General features: G+C 51.8%; 1 protein-coding gene across 5 annotated transcripts in view; it reads right to left on the reverse strand.

Annotated features, from left to right (window-relative positions):
* Positions 1–18,684, reverse strand: part of SFMBT2 (Scm like with four mbt domains 2) — a 227,747-nt gene that overhangs the window by 22,961 nt on the left and 186,102 nt on the right. For all 5 annotated transcript variants that reach the window (XM_049626785.1, XM_049626784.1, XM_049626783.1 and 2 more), the window contains 2 exons: positions 17,417–17,556; positions 5,338–5,447 (listed from right to left, as the gene is read on the reverse strand). In XM_049626785.1, coding sequence (XP_049482742.1) covers positions 5,338–5,447; positions 17,417–17,556 — 250 coding nt within the window. The remainder of the gene's footprint in view (positions 1–5,337; positions 5,448–17,416; positions 17,557–18,684) is intronic.

Consider the following 18,684-nt stretch of genomic DNA (forward strand, 5'->3'; position numbering starts at 1 on the left):
GGCGGAAGGGAGGAAGAAGGAAAAGGAGGAGGGAGGGAGGAAGGAGGGAGGGGAGGAAGGAAGGAAGGAAGGAGAAAAAGGAGGAAGGGAGGGAGGAAGGAGGAAAAGGAGGAAAAGGAGGAAGGAAGGAGGAAAAGGAGGGAGGAAGGAGGAAAAGGAGGAAAGAAGGAAGGAAGGAAGGAGGGAAAGGAGGAGGGAGGGCGGAAGGGAGGAAGAAGGAAAAGGAGGAGGGAGGGAGGAAGGAGGGAGGGGAGGAAGGAAGGAAGGAAGGAGAAAAAGGAGGAAGGGAGGGAGGGAGGAAGGAAGGAGGAAGGGAGGGAGGGAGGGAGGGAGAGAGGGAGGGAGGGAGGGAGGGAGGGAGGAAGGAAGGAAGGAAGGGAGAAAAGGAGGGAGGGAGGGAGGGAGGGAGGCAGGAAGGAAAAAAGAAGTAGAAGATCAGTGGGTCGGAAGTGACGAAGATAAGAAAGGTGGGGAAGGAGGGAGCCACGGGAAGATCTGCGGTGAGCAACAGTCCACGGAGGAGCTTCGACTCCGTCATTTTTTTTTAAACATTTATTTATTTTTGAGACAGAGAGAGACAGAGCATGAACAGGGGAGGGTCACAGAGAGAGGGAGACACAGAATCTGAAACAGGCTCCAGGCTCTGAGCGGTCAGCACAGAGCCCGACGTGGGGCTCGAACTCACGGACCGCGAGATCATGACCTGAGCCGAAGTTGGACGCTTAACCGACCGAGCCACCCAGGCGCCCCTCGACTCCGTCATTTTTAAGACTCCTTCACCCCGTTCCCTTAGCACCTCTGCATTACTGGAGGGACACCTGAGGGACACACTTCCTGGCCGTCACCGTGGGGACGCACTCAGAAGCCCGGAGTCCAGAGATTATTTTTAGATAAAGATGTTTGGGATTCAACGGACACAGAAAGCAGCTTTCTCACAGCTCCCGTTATCTGACTAAAAGCAGACACTTCTGAGAAATGAGGACTACCATTAAATTCCCTCTTTGGAGTGGCTTCTAACCCCAGGGGAGAGACCAGAGTAAACCTACCGTAAATCCCTTCTCAGGAGTTTCATGACCATGAAGAAGACACAAAGACTGCTTTATGCCTGTGTAAGGCAACATTTTCACAAACTTTCTTTTCCCCCATTCGCTCTCCTAAAAACTCATTTGTCTTTCATAAAGAAACCTATTTGTTCTAACTGCCCCTTCAAGTTACTCATCCCGAAGTACCTTGCCTGCTGTGTGTTCACTGCTCCTTAAGTAAATGGTCTTTCCTCTTGATAATCTGTCTTTTGTCAGTTTAATTTGCAGGCTCCCAGGGACTGAACATAACAGGGTAGAGAAAATGTTCTTCCTCCTTGACATCAATAAGGGAGTATGAACGGCCTTCTGATATCTTCCTACCCATTAGAGCAGGGATTCATTTCCACATGGGAGTGCAATATGGTAGGGCCCAGAAAGACAGAAACCCAAGGGTACTAGAAAAAGTGGTCTCTTTCAATAGTCAGGAGTTGAGGAAAACCAAAATGGATTTTGAGCCAACAGGAAATACAGACTGAAAACAACCCACAATCCTGTAATGATCCATGTAAAAATATCAGTATGGTCCAAGGGGGATGACTTCAACTTGGCATGACTTCTAGTATTCACTTTCAAACGGACCCAGAGCGGGACCTTTTAGCAAACTCTTGGGAGGGAGCGACAGGAGTGTGAGAATGGAAAACGAGGTTCTACTCCGTCAAGCTGAATTCACATCCTCGAGTACTGAAGGGAGAATTTAACTCTGCAGAAACAGAAAAGCTTCAGATGTGGGGAAATCACTCTTGTTAGCACCAATAAGATATGATCCTGATCTCCTCCAGAAGACAGCCTCTCCTTCACGGTCACATCTCGATCGTCAAAACTATGGTCAACACACTGGGTCACTGGTTTTCGGTCTTATGAAACTCAACCCCTCAGACACCTCTCCCTTCTTTCTCGATTCCTGCATCTCAATTAATGAGAACTCTAATCATTACGAGCAACACATTGGGGAGAGGGGTGATTATTTTCAGAAACACCGATCCAATTCCGAACATCCTCAACTGATCTGTATTTGAACCAGAAACACCACGCCCATAACCTCATGAACTTAATTAGGCACACGCAGAACTCCAGGCTTACGCTCCACAAACCGGTTCGGCCACCTGCTTCCTGTACCGTTTACGGTATACATTTTCAGGACAGCAAGTGCCCAACGTAAAAACGAACGAATGAGTGAGCTGAATTTTTTATTCAGTGAGAAGTTTCTGTTTTGGGAATCCTTTTTCACACAAATCACTTTATAGCCAAATAGTACATCTTGCTATTCACAAAATATGAGCATGAGTAGAAGACACACACAAAAAAAAGGTGAAATCAAAACATATAAAAATTAGTAATTGCTGATGGAAAAGAAACAAAAATATCAATTCCAGGGAGCCAAGCATGACTCACCTCAAAGATGTGACTTTCTTTGTTTCTGCCTAAGTGATAAGGAAGTCTAACTCACTCCAAATTAAAGAGGACATTTCCTCTTTAAATATTCTGAATAACTGTAACAGAAGACTGGGAAAATCTATGAAGCCTTCCCCTGGATTTTATGAAGATTATCACAAAAGCCACTCAAAGCAGAGTTAACGGTCTTTTCTCCCCAAGAAGATTCTATAACGCGTCGGAAAACATTTAAGTGTCTCTAGATGCACGGAGTGGGAACTTTTTTTAATCCCCCTAAGGCAGAGCCTAAATTCCTCCTCCTGAAATTCAAAATAATGTAGGTCAATTCAGTACACCCGAGTTCATCGGAAAGAGAATTCTCTCTTCCAGGACTGCCGACATGAACGATGTTAGAAGCTACTATTCCTCTGGCACCTCTCAATACGTGCTGCAGACTCATGACAGCACCCCTTATGCGGTGTTCAATACTGCGATATTTTGTTTCAGTAGGAAAGGTACCGCCGTTGGACAAATAGGAAAAAAATCACTAAGGGGCAATGTTCCTTTTCCTCCCCCGTACAGGTCAAACCTTTTCAATGGAACCTCCATCCGGTCAAGTAAGTGGGTTTTTTACTCTTCACAAGAGGAAAAACCCAGAAAGCCCAGGGGCGCCTGGGTGGCTCAGCCGGCTAAGCGTCTGGCCTTGGCTCGGGTCATGATCTCGACATTCGTGGGTTCGAGCCCCACATCGGGCTCTGTGCTGACAGCTCGGGGCCTGGAGCCTGCTTCGGATTCTGGGTCTCGCTCGCTCTCTTCCCCTCCCCCGCTCGTGCTCGGTCTCTCCCTCAAAAATAAACAAACATTAAAAAAAGAGAAAGAAAGCCCAGATGCTAGCAGGCAGCACTCGCAAGCCCCATGCCTGGACGATCTCACGTCCTCTCTTCCTGAAACCTCTCCTTGTAATACTGTCCTTCAAGGACCACAAGAAGACAACCCAGAGCCTGAAATGCGGGTCCCCCCTCCACTGGGTTAATTTATTCGTGGCAGAACGCAAAACGGGAAGACGCCAGCGCCCTCTCCTCGCATTTGTACCGAAGGAAACAGCAAAGTTGTCAAGATCTGAAAAGTTGTCGTTTTACGTCAGAAGCATCAGAAGCAACACGGAGCGTCATGACGGAACGCTCCCCCGCCCCCCCCCCCCCCCCCCCCTGTAAACCTGTCACTATTAGCAGCTGCTCTGAGATGCTGCCGTGATCCCGCATGCCTGGAACCCGGCACAGACAGACACTTTCGCATTCTAAGTTGCTATGTAAGATCCGGCTAAGGAAGTCACTGTCGTATCTGATAGAACAGGAACACGCTGCCTTTCCAATCCAGCCGGGCTGACTGTTTTGATTGTATCGGGGCTGGACTTAATAAAAGCTCTGAACACCGGCGAAAACACCGCAAAATTAACGCCCCCTGTCATTTTGGTACCTGGGGCAAGTTTCTGGCTTATTTAGGGACAGGGGAGATTTTAATAGGATTTAAGATTTTTGTATTTTTCCTATTTTCTTATCCGTCAGGTATATCTGGGATGCACTGAATTTTACAGAAGAGTGTCTCGGGAAAAACACTCGTTCGGGTTTTTGGCCACCACTGTTCCTATGAATTAGCCTTACAAGAAAATGTTCTACCTTAGATGGTGTCTCCCTTAGATAAAGCAGAAAGCTAGGGAATGTTACACTGGAAAAAAAAAACTTGATTTTCTTCTGCACTACAGGGGAAGTTCATTTAAATATTTCTCGGGAAGGACGAGATATGTGCCTCTTCGTATAAATAAACGTTCTCCCTGTTAACACATACTTCCTCTAACTTCTGTGAGTTGGCAGAACGTCATCAGATCCCAGATGACTTGCGCCGAATCTGAAATTGCAGACGTGCTCAGGGCGCCTGCGGGGCTCAGTCGGTTGAGCGTCAGACTCTTGACTTCGGCTCAGGTCATGATCTCCCAGTTCGGGAGTTCAAGCCCCACGTCGGGCTCTGTGCTGGCAGCACAGAGCCTGCTTGGGATTCTCTCTCTCTGCCCCTCCCCTGCTTGCACTGTCTGTGTCTCTCTCAAATAGGTAAGTAAATCTTAAAAAAGTATCATTTCCCAAACGTCGCACATCTAAACGCTATTAGGACACCGTTAGACAAGAAGTCGATCAGGAAGATCTACTCTACTGCAGAGCTAAATGAATATGAAGGGCCAAAAGTCAAAACAATTATTAAACAAAATTATCTTGACAAACGGATCTTCTTCCGTCTGCCTCCTAAACGGACAACCGTGTTCAACCGTATCTATCCCGCGGGTGCCATCCATTTCAGAGTTCGGGAAACCTAAAGCAAAGCCAAAATATCACCTTTCCCATTAGTCTATCTGCAAATAAAGGAAGTGCCCAACCACATGTCAACCCACAGGCCACTGGCCAAACCAACGGTTACCTTTCAACACGGCCAGCAACCAGAGCGAAGAGCACGTGTGTCTGGCACTAACTCCCCACGGCATCAAACAGGAAGGGCTGTGACTGAATCATGTATGATAATGGCAAGGGACAGCCTCTCTTTTACAGTTCTTCCCCTTCTGATCAAATCATCTACTGGCCTTAAAACATAGTAAGTTCCGACTCGGAATGCTTAACGTGATCAAGTATTAGCTAAACAAATCTCTCCTTTGTTTCTGGAGTCCCCAGGCTTAAGGCGGCTCTGGGCCACAAAAACGCCAATGAGTCTACGTAGAGGATGACAGCCTTCCGTCCGTTCCCACTTCTTTGGGCCGGGTCACAAGGAACAGGGGCAACGCTTCCAAGCGGCAGGCGAACCGTCGCTAAGAGCACGGTTTTGCAGAACTGAAAACACATACTTTGCCTTCAGTGTCTCCTCCTGGAAATTCCAGTGTGGATCTTCCACCAGTTGTAGTTCTCGCAATACCCTTCCGGGCTTGTAAGCTGCATTGATGATCATGCTGAGAACCTGTCGGGGAAAAAAAAAAAACAGAACCGCAATGAACTTCAGTGGCATCGCTGCTGAAACAAGAGCACCGTGAAGACCGCCCACCCGAGGAGGAGATGCGGCTGCAGACACGTCCGTTAAGTTGGGTGGAATGTTCTCTGTGGGCTGGCACAGATTCGGCTCCGCACCTACGGGGTGAAAAGGGTGGTAAAATCCCGTCCCTCGGGGGGCGTGTGAACTGCCTGCCACAGAGGACGGTTGACTGTCCTTAGCATTTCTGGTTGTAGAAACACAGCTCTATTCCCTGCAAAGAGCCGCCAGTTAGCATCAACGGGATTACCCCTCAGTAAGATCAGCTACCGAGAACTTCATCTGATTTTTGAAAATAAGTTTCAAAGGGAACCAATAAGAGAGAGGCAGCCGATTCGTGCCAACAACTCTGAACAGACTTCAGGTGTCTGTGAGGAGGTTAGCCGAGCATTTGAAACTCACCTGGTGCTGGCTCGATTTACGGACATTTCATACGAGGACGACGCTCTCAGAGACGCGAGCGTTTGAAAAGACACTCTGGGGTATCTAGTACCATCTGATGGCGTGTTTCCTCAAACCTCCCCCTTATTCCCAATTCCCAAGTCCACGAAAATACACATGTGGCCGCTGCCTCCCGTGGCACCCCAGAAAAGACCGGACGCCGCCCTCTGCGAGCCCCAGCTCTGGGAAGGTAACATGCTCCTGTTTAACCTTGAGTGCCAAGAGTAAGGAATTCGGATCCCTTGGGGGCATTCCCCTCTCCATAAGCAGATCCTGGTTAACCATGAACGTTTATGAGTTCCGGCACGTTCAACGGCTGCTGTCACCTGGTCAGGCTGCTTACCGGATGTGAAGGTGCAGCACAGCCTATAAGGGACCACGAGACCCACGGGGTTTAGTTCCACAACATGCACCTGGGTGACGACCTGCCGGGTGCCAGCCCCAGGAGCACAGGTAGGTACGGGACGGTCCCCTCCCTCCCCGCCCCCCATCCAGGGAAGGAACAAGGCAGGCACTGGGCTCACATTGCACGTAGCAGAGCGAAACACCTCTGAGAGGGGGAGGAAAACACCCTCCTGAGATGAGACTCTGGCACCATTGCCAAAGTGCCCAGTGTTTACAGAGGAGACAGCACGGTACGCATGACAGGATAGAGACAAAGGTATGTCGCTGGGCTTTGCATGATCGTGGCGTTCGCGTATGTGACGTGTTCCCGAACACAACTGGCATGGGGGGCACCCTGATTTCATTCCGGGAAACAACGATGCTCTCTCATATGGTAACAGAAGAGTCAATCTTCAAAATATGCATTTTTTAAAGTTTATTTTGAGACAGAGAGAGAGAGAGTGCAAGCAGGCAAGGAGCAGAGAGAAAGGGACAGAGGATCAGATGCGGGTTCTGTGCTGGCAGCACAGAGCCTGATGCGGGGCTCGAACTCATGAACCGTGAGATCATGATCTGAGCTGAACTCAGACGCTTCACCGACTGAGCCACGCAGGTGTCCCTCAAGATATTTTATACCATGCAGTCCACGTGGCAAGCGTCTTTTCTTAGCCGGGGTCATGCTCTACTCCGAGGGCCCCCTAAGTCCCCGTCAAGAGCACCTGGTTCAGCTAAGGCATTAAAGGGCCAGGACGGGGCCGTACGAGCAGTTTTGGTGTGCTTATGTTTTCGGTATTAGAATAACCGCCTGATTTTACTGTTTGCTGTCAGTACAATTTACAGAGATTGAGTTTAAAAAATAAATCCAATTAGAACTGACTGAAATAATGCACAGAGTATTTATCAACAGACAATAAAATTTAAACCGATTCTTTCCATTGTGTTTGGTGAGGAAGGCCCAGAGCTACATGTTATTTGCTGCAGAGTGAAATGCATTTTGAGACAGTGAAAAGAAAATGCCTTCCAGAATTCAATTCAGCCTGGGAACGGGCAGCCATTAAATTGTCAAAAGCGTCCAATATTGAATAATTTTCCCACGGCATCTCCAATGCCGCATCATGCCCTGCCACATTCAACAGGCTCTCCATAAAACTTTGGGACTGTGAGCGGAATAATTCTGGTGCACATGACATCTTAGGGCATCACAGTTACCTCCCGGAAAATAACTGAGTTGGCGGCTGGTAACACCACGCAGAGTCAGACTGAATTACTGTTCCTTGCAAAACATCGGAACTCAGTGTGCCGTATTGTGCCCTCGATCAGGAAGGGTCATGTGCAAGCTGCCCCCAATTAACTAAGAGCATGTGAGGTGTGAAGTTAATAAACAGTATGCCCAATAAACAGGCAGAAGGGAGTCTGAGTAACTCCAGGAACGCCTCCTGGGATCTCCTGCAGTTCATGAAGTGTCTGTGCAGAACCTACTTTACACACAAGTCTCGGTCGATGTGCGATCAAATCCCAGCTCCATCCCGTAGAAGCCATGAGTCCTTTACGGTCACTACTCCTTTTGCTGTTAGTTACAAAAATCTGAACGACAGAAGTAATAACCAGACATATTTTACCAAGTGGAGAACTCTGTTGCTTTGGCCGAAACCGACCTCTCGCTTTATGCAGATCCTCTACGGAAGGCTGGCCCCTCCTGGCTGCCCACCACCCTGAAGGGGAGGTGCCCCCTTCGTCCCAGCAGCAAGGCCAGGGAGCCTCCGTGCTCTCCTGGTGGGCAGTCTCTCCCCCAACTCAACCCCCCAACAATGAACCCCAGGCTTGGTCGCTTCAACTTGACAGAAGACCACTCCCCAAAAGAGGCTGTAATTTTCCAGAATTTCCTACCTCCCCCTGGAAGACCGAAAGGAGAATCCCACCATACCCTGAATTTTCGTCCACCTCAGTCACCAGAAACTCAACACTTCCAGAACATTCCTTGCCCCTGGAATCCGATTCCCAAATGGCTCTGCATTTTCCCCTTGTCTGATCCAATCTCAAGTTCCTCCGTGCACCCCGAACCCACCCCTTCTGCCCTCTGGGTTCATGGTCCACCATCAGCAATGTATCTTACAGCCCACAACACTTTCTAGAATATTCTTGTTCACCGTGTGGTGCTCTGGACAGAATTATGTCCCTCACCCTCACCCCCATCTGTGTGTTGAAACGCTAACCTCCGTGGGATGGCTTTAGGGATGGAGCCTTTGGGAGGAGAGTAAGGTGTTCCATGAGGCCATGCAATGTGGGCCCTCATGATGGAGTGTACCCTTGTGAGAGCTCTTGCTCGCTCTCCCTCTCTCCCCCTCCGTGTGAGGACACAGTGAGGGGGCAGCCATGGGCAAAGCAGGCAGAGAGTCCCCGTGAGCACCCTCCTCTGCAGGCACCTGGTTCCAGCCTCCAGACCCACGAGGCGCACACGTCCGCGGTCTGAGCAGAACCCGGTCGGCAGGCCCATCCTGTAAGACGACAACTCTCTCTTCATCTGTCATCCACCTGCAGCCCCCTCGTTCGTCCTCTGTTCTCTTGTTACGGTGGAAGCCTCCGGAGCTGTCTGCACTTGCTGGCTCCCCTGTCCCCCGCAGGGCTCTCTGGGGCCCACCCAGGGGCCCTTCCAAGCCCACAACTTGCCCGCATCGCCAAAGAACGGCAATCCTTGGTTGTCTTCTTGGCCCACCCTGTCTGTGGCTCCACACAGCAGGGACGCTTTCTCCTCTACCTCCAAGACTCCGGCCTGTCCAGGCCCTCGTGCATCCCAGCTCGCTTTTCCTGGGTCCTCCTGTGCATCTCCCGCAAACGACGGTGAGGCTCAGCGCTCAAGTTCTCAGACTGGCTACGTTCGCTCCACGGCGCACCTGGCTTTAAACGCTCTCCGCGAATCAGCAAACTCGCGGTTCCCAAATTTGCATTTCCACCCTAGACCTTTCCCCAACTCCAGACACATATAACCGTCTCCACGTGGATGTTTCACGGGCATTGTGTTCGAATCAGACAGATTTCATCTGCCCTATAGCTTTTTCTTCTCGGCAACTTTCCTCTTCTGACGGCGACTTTCCAGGCCTCCGTGAGCTCTGCTATTCTCACAGTCCACAACTGTTCACCAAGAAACCCTCCCTGTATCCAGAGTGCGTGGCTTCTTGGTTTACTGTCCACCCCACCAGATCACGAGCACCAAGAAATCAGCGGCTTCATTTTGTCTGCTGCTGTATCCGTAGCAGCTACAATTACACCCGGCAATAGCAGGGGTTCAATCAATCATTTTTGGCATTTGTTCAATGAATTTCAACACGAGCACTGAAATTAGTTAAAATTCTTCCATGCATCTAGAAATTAAGGACTAATTCACAGCAAGAATTTACTTGGGGCCGTAAAATATATAAAATATATGTGAATGGAGGCTTAGAAAGTAATATTTTCTTAGAAAGAAAATATATGTAGATGGAGGCCCTTAGAAAGGGCCTTGCTGCTGAGGCCCTTTCCTAGAAAATCCTATTCTACAGCGTGATAAGAAAGTTCCAGAGAGGTATCTTACCTTCTTTACAGGCAAGTGATACTGAACGATAAAAAGTGCCTCACTTCTCCTCTGCCAACCTTCCCAGACGTTGCCCGGCAATCTGCTAAGTCTTGCTTCACAGGTTATGATCGTGTTATGGCCCACAAGCCTGGTGCATTGTTCTTTATGGGCTGGTGTTCAGCATAAGCATAAAACAATAGCAACGAGGGGGGCCTGGGTGGCTCAGTCGGTTAAGCGGCCGGCTTCGGCTCAGGTCATGATCTTGCGGTCCGTGAGTTCGAGCCCCGCGTCGGGCTCTGTGCTGACGGCTCAGAGCCTGGAGCCTGCTTCAGATTCTGTGTCTCCCTCTCTCTGACCCTCCCCCGTTCATGCTCTGTCTCTCTCTGTCTCAAAAATAAATAAATGTTAAAAAAAAATTTTTTTAAAAACAATAGCAACGAAACACCAGAGAGTATCGGGAGAGGCCTGTCCGCATCTTAGACTTTGTTGACTGACTTGACTAGATGTCACCTAGGCAAGATGCCACCCCCCCCCCCACACACACACCCCATCTTCTCAACTCAATTATACCGATAAACACATGGCTGCTGTGGAGAAGTTACCTTCGTGCACCGTATGGCATCATTATGTCAACAGTTAAGGCTGCTTTGGATTTCTTATTTTCTGGGTTCCTACATGAAGCCTTTAGAGTTTGTAAGTAGAAGTCTGTCATGACAGGTAGCCAAGAAGAAATGCCCAAAGATCTATAACGACGGGCAAATTCAAAGAAGTCATCACAGAGCCCCCCGAATGTGGAAAATAAACACTGTAATCAGAACCCAGAGGCTGAGGGAAATAGCCTAACGGGTCGACCATGTGGCGGAAATATGAACTGCAAGCAACAAGTGAAGCCAAATTCAAACTGCCAGGCCCCACTGGAAACTTCGGAGTTCGTTTGCAAAGGGGGTGTGGGGGGGGGGGGTAGGGGCGCTCACGTTGCTATTTGCAGGCCAGCCTCTCTGGCAGGGCCATGGAGGACGGGCCGGTGCAGTGTGGGGACTGAAGAACTATAGGTTTTTTCGGGATCCTCTTGCTCGAACCCATTCTGCGTGTCGGGGAAGCAGAGTGTAGGCAGCACGCGGCCCAGATCCCTCAGTCACGGCGTGTCTCCAAACACGCCTTCTGCTTTAGACGCAACGTTCGGTGTTTCTTTTCTTTTAATGCTTATTGACTTATTTTGAGAGAGAGAGAGAACACGAGCAGGGGAGGGGCAGAGAGAGAGGGATCTGACTTGACCTGACTGGCTTACATTTGGTGCACTTCCCGGAAGTCTCAAAGTCAGAGACAGCTGTTAGGAAGACAGCCATTCCTGCCAGCCAGGGAGAAGGGGTTGGGGATAGCAGGTCCTGAGCCAGACCACAGGAAGCACAGTGAAAGCGAGACCAGGAGGGACACCCAGGGGGACTCAGAAAAGGGGGACTCGAGAGAAGGAGTCTCTTCCTGTCCTCTTACCACCCAAGCAACACACAGCACTGCTTCTGGATTGAAACACCGCACACCCACTACTCCTACTGCCCTAGAGAACACAGAGCTGGGGTGTGATTCTCCCGGCACCAGGCACAGACTTCTGCAGCGTGTCTGCCCCTGGGTAGGTCTGTTAGGGTGAGACAGGCCGAGGGGGGGGAGGGGAAGACAAGGCCCCCCTCCGTCTCCAGGGAGACTGTCGCCTCACTAAGAAAGGGGCCGCATCTCTTGCTCATCGCGACCCCCAGCTCCAAGGACAGTGCCCACCTGGCACACGGGGATGACTCCCGAGTTCTCGGGGCCCGAAGGAATGGACGAGGATGGCTCCCAGCGCTGGGAGGGTTATCTGGTGTAGCACATGCTCGGTAAATATCTGGTGCGTGTTGCACGACCCAACACCCCTGTACCCGAGAGACCGCGGAAGGGCTGAGGGTAGGTGAAAAGAAATACACACGAACCATGACAGCACCCTGCCGTCTCCCGGTCGCTCTCTTCTGCACGTTCTGAAGCCAGCGAGCAAGGCCACAGAAGCAGACGGAAGGGAAGAGAAATCTCATTCAGTGCAGGTGGATGCCGCAATCTCCTCTGTGACTCCTCTGCAGCCTCGTGGCCGGCCAGCTAGCTGCCCCAGACTCCGGCATCACCGGGTCAGCACTCACGGCCCCCAATCATTTCCGCGGTCACTTTCTGCAGCGTTAAACTTGTCACAACCTAGTCTCCTAAAAATCCAAGAAGGCTTGAATGATCGTACCTACACCTCTGCATCCCCTGACCGGCTGTCATGAAGAGCACCGAAGTGACTGTTTTAGATAGACAGTAGATGAACAGACTAGAAAATGATAAATAGGGGCACCTGGGTGGCTCAGCGGGTTAAGCGTCCGACTTCGGCTCGGGTCGTGATCTCACGGCTTATGAGTTCGAGCCCCGCGTCGGGCTCCGCGCTGACAGCTCAGAGCCTGGAGCCTCTTCAGATTCTGTGTCTTTCTCTCTCTTTCTCTGCCCCTCCCCTGCTCACATTCTGTCTCTCTCTGTCTCTCAAAAATAAATAAAAACATTAAAAAATTAAAAAAGAAAAGAAGATGATAAATAGATGATAGATGACATTGATGGATGGATAGATGAAAACGATGGACAGGTGGGTGAATGGATGGATAGGTACATGATAGAGATGATGATGGACAGATACAGGATAGAAAGATGGATGGATGGGTGGGTGGATGGGTGGATAGATGGGTGGGTGGTTGGATGGTTGGATGGGTGGGTGGATGGGTGGGTGGACGGACAAACAGGTAGGCGGGTGGGGGGTCTGTGTGCACACATGTGCGTCTCTACCCCACTCATCAGGAACACCTTCCCTGCCTTGGTAGAGCTCAGTCTTACGTATTTTATCTTACAAGCGTACCCCACTGCATTCTGCCTGATCTCAATGTCAGATCCAGGTCGGGACGAGCACACAGCTTGCAAGGAAAGAAAAAGCCACGGAAGCTTATCACTTTGGAAAGTCTCCTTAGTGTCCAGCATTCTGGATGCTTTCTCCTCAGCCTTCTATTAAGCACGAGGAAGAAGAAAAAAGGGAAGAGAGAGTCAAGGGCCACATATGTACCTTTTCATAGGAAGCGCACTGATAAATGTTCATCGCTCTTTTTTTTATGTTTATTTTTGAGAGACAGAGAGAGCATGAGTGGGGGAGGAGCAGAGAGAGAGGGAGACACAGAATCCGAAGCAGCTCCTAGGGTTTAAGCTGTCAGCACAGAGCCTGACGTGGGGCTCAGACCCACAAACCGTGAGATCATGACCTGAGCCCAAGTCAGACACTTAACTGAGTCCCCCAAGCGTCCCTACATGTTCACTAAAGGACTGAACGCACGCACACTGCCAAAACGCAGCACGTGAAGTGTTTTTATGTTGCTGAGCCAACACACATCCCAAAGTTATGTGGAAAACATAAAAAAAGATTCCTAGAGATTCCCCACTGGACGGACGTTTCTATCCTTTACTGCTAAAAACAGAGGTTACACGTGGGCAAATAATTTAAGCCAAATAACGTTTCAGAAAACCACACGTGCTCCTGAAATGTCTGTAAGCCACCCTGGGATGGCACCTCTACACCCGTGCATGTGACAGTCACCAAAGAAGCAAGAGAATCTAACTTGTGAGCTGGTGTTCTCAGAGTCACTTCTGCCGGCAGGGCCTGGTCGGTGTCGTCCCGTGTCATCACTTGTCCGTTTCAGAAGCCGTGCTTGTCATCGCTGGACACACGGACACGTGTAAATGCACCAGGTAGCCCTCTCTCCTCCTCCTCGTGTGCTCGTGCGGGCTCTCTCCTTCACACGCGGACACAAGCACACAGCACCCCCCTTACTACACTGCCCTGCACAGGCCTGGCCACTCAGGAAGGAGATGGCATTTAAAGAAGGAGTAAGCAGAACTTTCCCCAGCACCTTTGCAGCATGCTCGGAGGAGCGGGAGCATGGTGATGCACAACCTCGTAAACCGACCAAGGGCACACAGACCTGCAGCGGACGGGTCTTGGGGACACCCTGGGGTACTTCGGCAGGCGTGGGGGAGGAAGCAACCGGGACAGGAAAGGATGACCCTGGGTGACAACGATCACACTGAGCATGAAGGTTTGACTTATGATAAACACAGCCCCCCGGGGGAGGGCTCGTACTTATAGGTCCCACCCCCCACGGGTCTGGGCCCAGGGCTCCCACAAGATGGCCCAGGCTGAGGGGCCATCCACAGGCTCGACCCATCCCCTCCCTGCAAGACCTGCTCTCCTGGGTCCCTCATGCGGAGGACGGACCTGGCTGGGCCGCTCACCGGCTGTGGCTCCAGCTTCTCGGAGGTCAGCTACCCACTCTGCTGCTGCCTTTCTGGAATCGAGGCCGGGGCCTGCACTGAGTCCTCAAAGCCTCACTCGAGTCTGATGTGCGGGAGGCTCCCTGCCCAGGAGGTGAGCGGACAGGCGCCGACCCTCCCCCCTCTGGCGGTCCGTGCTCCGGGAACTGCCTCGTGCCATGTCCATGGCCCCTCCGTCCACACCCGCACGCATCTGCTCTCTCTGAGCAGCGTGGACGAGGAGAACGGCCACGGCCCGGCCATTTCCCGAAGACGAAAACGCCTGCGACCGCTCACACCGCCGATGGCCCGAAAAGCAAACGCGCTCCGTCTCTGCTCCAGTGACCTCGTTCTCTTTAAGTAAAACGGAATCTGAAACCATGGAGGTTCTGGTGCTAGGACGAAGCGCATCAGCATGAATATTGGCTTGCTGGAACTTGACAATTTTTCTGGAGCTCACAGAACTGAAGAGCTGGCTTTTTCCCCTTCTTCTTCTCTTCCTGACTCATGCGGTTTCTGAACATCAGGGAAAAACTGGTTCCGTCATCAGAAAACTGCTCGGCCCGGCTTTCACGTTTGGCTGCTGGCACCTGTCGCAGAACTGATCAGGGGGAACCACCGTGGACTCCGAAACCTTGTGCAGGACAAACGGCCAGCCCCCCGAGGAGGCCACCGCGTCTGCTAACGGAGCCGGCAGGCGAGCCGGGACCTCGTGTTCATCGCGGGAACGTTCCGTGACAAACGGTTTTGCCGGCAGCTTCAAAGGCTCCCGCCGGGTCTCCGTTACTTTTGCCGGCCTCCCTGTTCCTTTCTGATCCGTCCTGAAAAAAACAGGCCCAGACACAGGCAGGCCCCACCGTACCAACACCCCGTCACGGGCTGGACGGCAGAGGATCAATGCTTGGCCAAGCGTGTGATTTGCATCGTGACAGAGATCCTGACACGGAATCCCGCTTCGGTGTCTCCTTCGATCCAGTCCAGCATCTGGAGGGATCCGAGGTCAGTGCCACCTGACACACGGCTGACCGGCGGTCCTTCCGTTCATGCACCACCACGGCCTTTCAGGGGCGTCCCCTCCGCCTCAGCACCCTCTTTCTGTAGCGACAAACGTCTCATCTGTGAGACAGGCCCACCTGCCAGGCAGGCTGGGCCCAACCTGTACCGGTCTCTCTCGGGACGCAGCGCCTGCCTGCTGGAGGGAAGTGGCTTCCCACGAAGCCACTGCTTCCAAACTGCTGAGGACAGCAGGACCCACGGGGACTCTCGATACAGGTCTGTGCCCAGTGTCTGTGTCTCGAGGTCCTTACACCTGTGCCAGAAGCCCGCTTTCCCGATCTTGCCTGCCTCCGTCCCAGGGCACCACCCCCAGCGCTTCTGGGTGCAGGCTGCCCACTCCTCTGTCCCCACAGACTGCGGGGACATCTGTGTGACCTCCAAGCACCCGTCCCAGCCCCGTCACGGCACCCGAGACGCCCCCCCCACTCCGCCGTCTTCACTCGCCCGCTTGTCTCTCCCACTTGACCGGAAGCACATTTAAGGACAGGAAGCCCCTTCCGAACATTTTCTCTGTGACACGCTTCTGAATAAATGACCACGACAGCGGCCTGATCAGAGTTTCTTCACAGCGTTTCTGCTCAGCCACAACCTCCATCTTCCCTCTACAATGGATTTCTGTTTTCTAAACGTATAAAGTCTCTCGCTGCTGGTTCCGCGGGAGGCCTGGAGAAGCAGACATGCTCTGACTCCACGAAAACTAGCTCGTTCTCTTGAAGCGGAAGGGAGTCCGAAACCACACGGAGGTTCTCGCAGTGAGGGGGCCGGCTCTGGCACAGTGTCACCCGGGGGGATGGGGGGGGGGGTCCCGTCCTCCGGAGTGGGAAGTCTACATCCCTCGGGACGCCAGAGAAGGTCTCCACGTGCGGACCGCCAGCTACTCCGTCCCGCCTCACGCTTCAGGCCCGCCACATTTCTCTCTTTCGTTCTTTTCAAAATGGGACGTCCTCTTGTACGCCTACGGGGTGTCCCCAGCCTGAGGGTCCACGCTCCTGCCACGCGGGACCACCTGCCTTTCCTGGACGCCGCCCCGAACATCCACCCGTGCATCCGAGGCTCCACTCACTCTGCCCAAGCCACATCATGTGTCACTTGGCATTTCCTTGTCACTCCCTCCCCTGTGCTCCCGGAGCGCCCCGCTCCCGCCTTGACCGAGCACCCCCTTAACTGCACCTCTAGACTCATACCATCCCCCCGTCAGGGCCACGAAGCCCAAACAGGCCGAGGGCAGACAGTGCTGCTGTGCTCCCCAGGGCCTCGTGCGGTGCCTGGCTCCAAGAGGCTGCCTAACAACACACTCGGATGGAAACATGTTCTTCGTGCTACAGTAGCAATAAAGAAGGTAAGTGTGGGTCCTCTTTCTTAAGACGAAGCACTGATATGCACGAAAAAAGCAGAGATGGCGTTCCAAGAACGGCTCAGAATTGCTTCCAAAATTCCAACCCATCTCCGCACCGGGTCCACCGGGAGGCCGTAAACACAGACCAGAGAGGAAACCCTCCATCGACGTAATTAGGATGCACCTCTTTATCTGCAGGTGGATCCCCAGAGGCAGGAAGAGAAATGGGAAACAATACCGTCAAGATGATGCGTGGCCAGGGCTCCGCCCGGGACACAAACGTCACGCGAGCGCCTGGAGCCCACGGTGCATTCAGCAGGCACCTCTTACGTGCAGGCGCCCCGCTAGGTACGGCCGAGGGAGGGGAGAGACGTCACCACTCCCGGCTCGGCTGGGGAGTGTCCGTCCTCACGGCACTTCCTTCCGTCCACCAAAGTTTACTCACCTCTCCAGAGAACCTCCGGTCTGCACTCCCAGGCCCTCCCCGCCCCCCAACACAGCCCATCTCCCCTGAGTTCCCGAAGCTCTTGATTCAAACCCACCGCAACATTTCCCGGCACTCAGGGGAGGAAGGCCTATCCCTCCCGCCGGCCTGTGAGTCTTTGACGGGCCGGACCGCCATCCCCCTTTCTCGTCTGACCAGCTTGGGCCCAAGGACTCCAGAGCCGGGGCTTGGAAAATGTCACCTCAACGGATTCACATTTCCGTTCTCTCCTGCAGAGAGTCCACCCACACCTTCGACACCCCGTGGAAATAAGGCAACTCTGACCACTGTCGAACATGCTTTACCTCTTTAAGAACCAGCACGCATTTGCCGGGTCCCACGGACTGAGGTAGCTCTGCGATTCTCCCTTTGTTCAGGTAAGGGCCCGAGAAACACCTGTGGTTGATAAAAAGCTGGGGACAGCAGTATTTCCCGTTAACGGTACCTGCAGGGAAGAGAAACACAGCGGATGCCTTAGGATCCAACAAAAAACCGGCTTCCTCCACTTACTTGTCAAAATTACCAGAGGCACGTGGTGTCTTGACATCGGAATGTTTTATACCCACACCAGCTTGGAAGTTCTGGTTGTTTTTTTCCTACCACATATGTGAACTTTTCTGTGTATTATGCAGGACTCGAGACACAGCAAAAGGTGCTACAACCAACACAGTGACAACTAACGTATCACTAGGCAGCTAAGAAAAAAAACAATACCGGCTACACAGCTAAGTTCCCCTGGGCTTTCCACCCCAGAAGCGCCCCCCCGCCAACCTTGTGCTCCCCTTCCCCGAGTCTGGTGTGTATCATTCCCATGCACGTCTGTAAACTTTACCACACATACAGGTGTTTGTGTGTCAACACACAATGGATATTTTTAAAATGCAGTAAAATCTTGTTTGCGAACATAATTCGTTCTGGAAACATGCTTGTAATCCAAAGCACTTGTATATCAAAACGAATTTCCAGAACCACTGGCTCAGTTGTGATCATGTGACGTTTGGCATCACATATGACTCGTACGGCAAGACATCACTCCTTTATCAAGTTAAAATTTATTAGAAATCTTGGCTCGTCTTGCCCGTCACTCGCAATCCAAGGTTTTACTGTATTCCCTAAGTGGTTTTCTGCAGCATTTGGTTTGTTTAATGTGAAGGTTCTAAGATCCATCCAAGTTGGTAAACGTTTATCCAGAAGGTTCATCCGTTTTCCACTTCTGTGCGTGATTCCATTACATCAATACAGCACAAGCGAGTTTTCCATTCTCTTACTGATGGACGTTGAATCATTTCCACTCTCTCGGTATTACCGACAGGGCTTCAGTGAACACGGCTGTGAAAATCTGCTCCTGCTTATGGGCAAGAGAGTTTTCCAAGTAGGTAACAAGGAGGGGAACTGTTCGGCCCTGGGGTCTGCAGTCTTCTGTTTTATTACACATGGTCAAATCGAATTCCACGCGGACTATCCCAACTTACACTCCTCTCAGCGCTGTGTAGGAGTTCCTGCTGTCCCACGTCCAAGCCCACACCAGGTATGGCTGCCTCAGTCCCACGTCCAAGCCCACACTAGGTATGGC

The sequence above is a fragment of the Panthera uncia genome, chromosome B4 (assembly GCF_023721935.1).
Source record: "Panthera uncia isolate 11264 chromosome B4, Puncia_PCG_1.0, whole genome shotgun sequence".
NCBI classification, from domain to species: domain Eukaryota; kingdom Metazoa; phylum Chordata; class Mammalia; order Carnivora; family Felidae; genus Panthera; species Panthera uncia.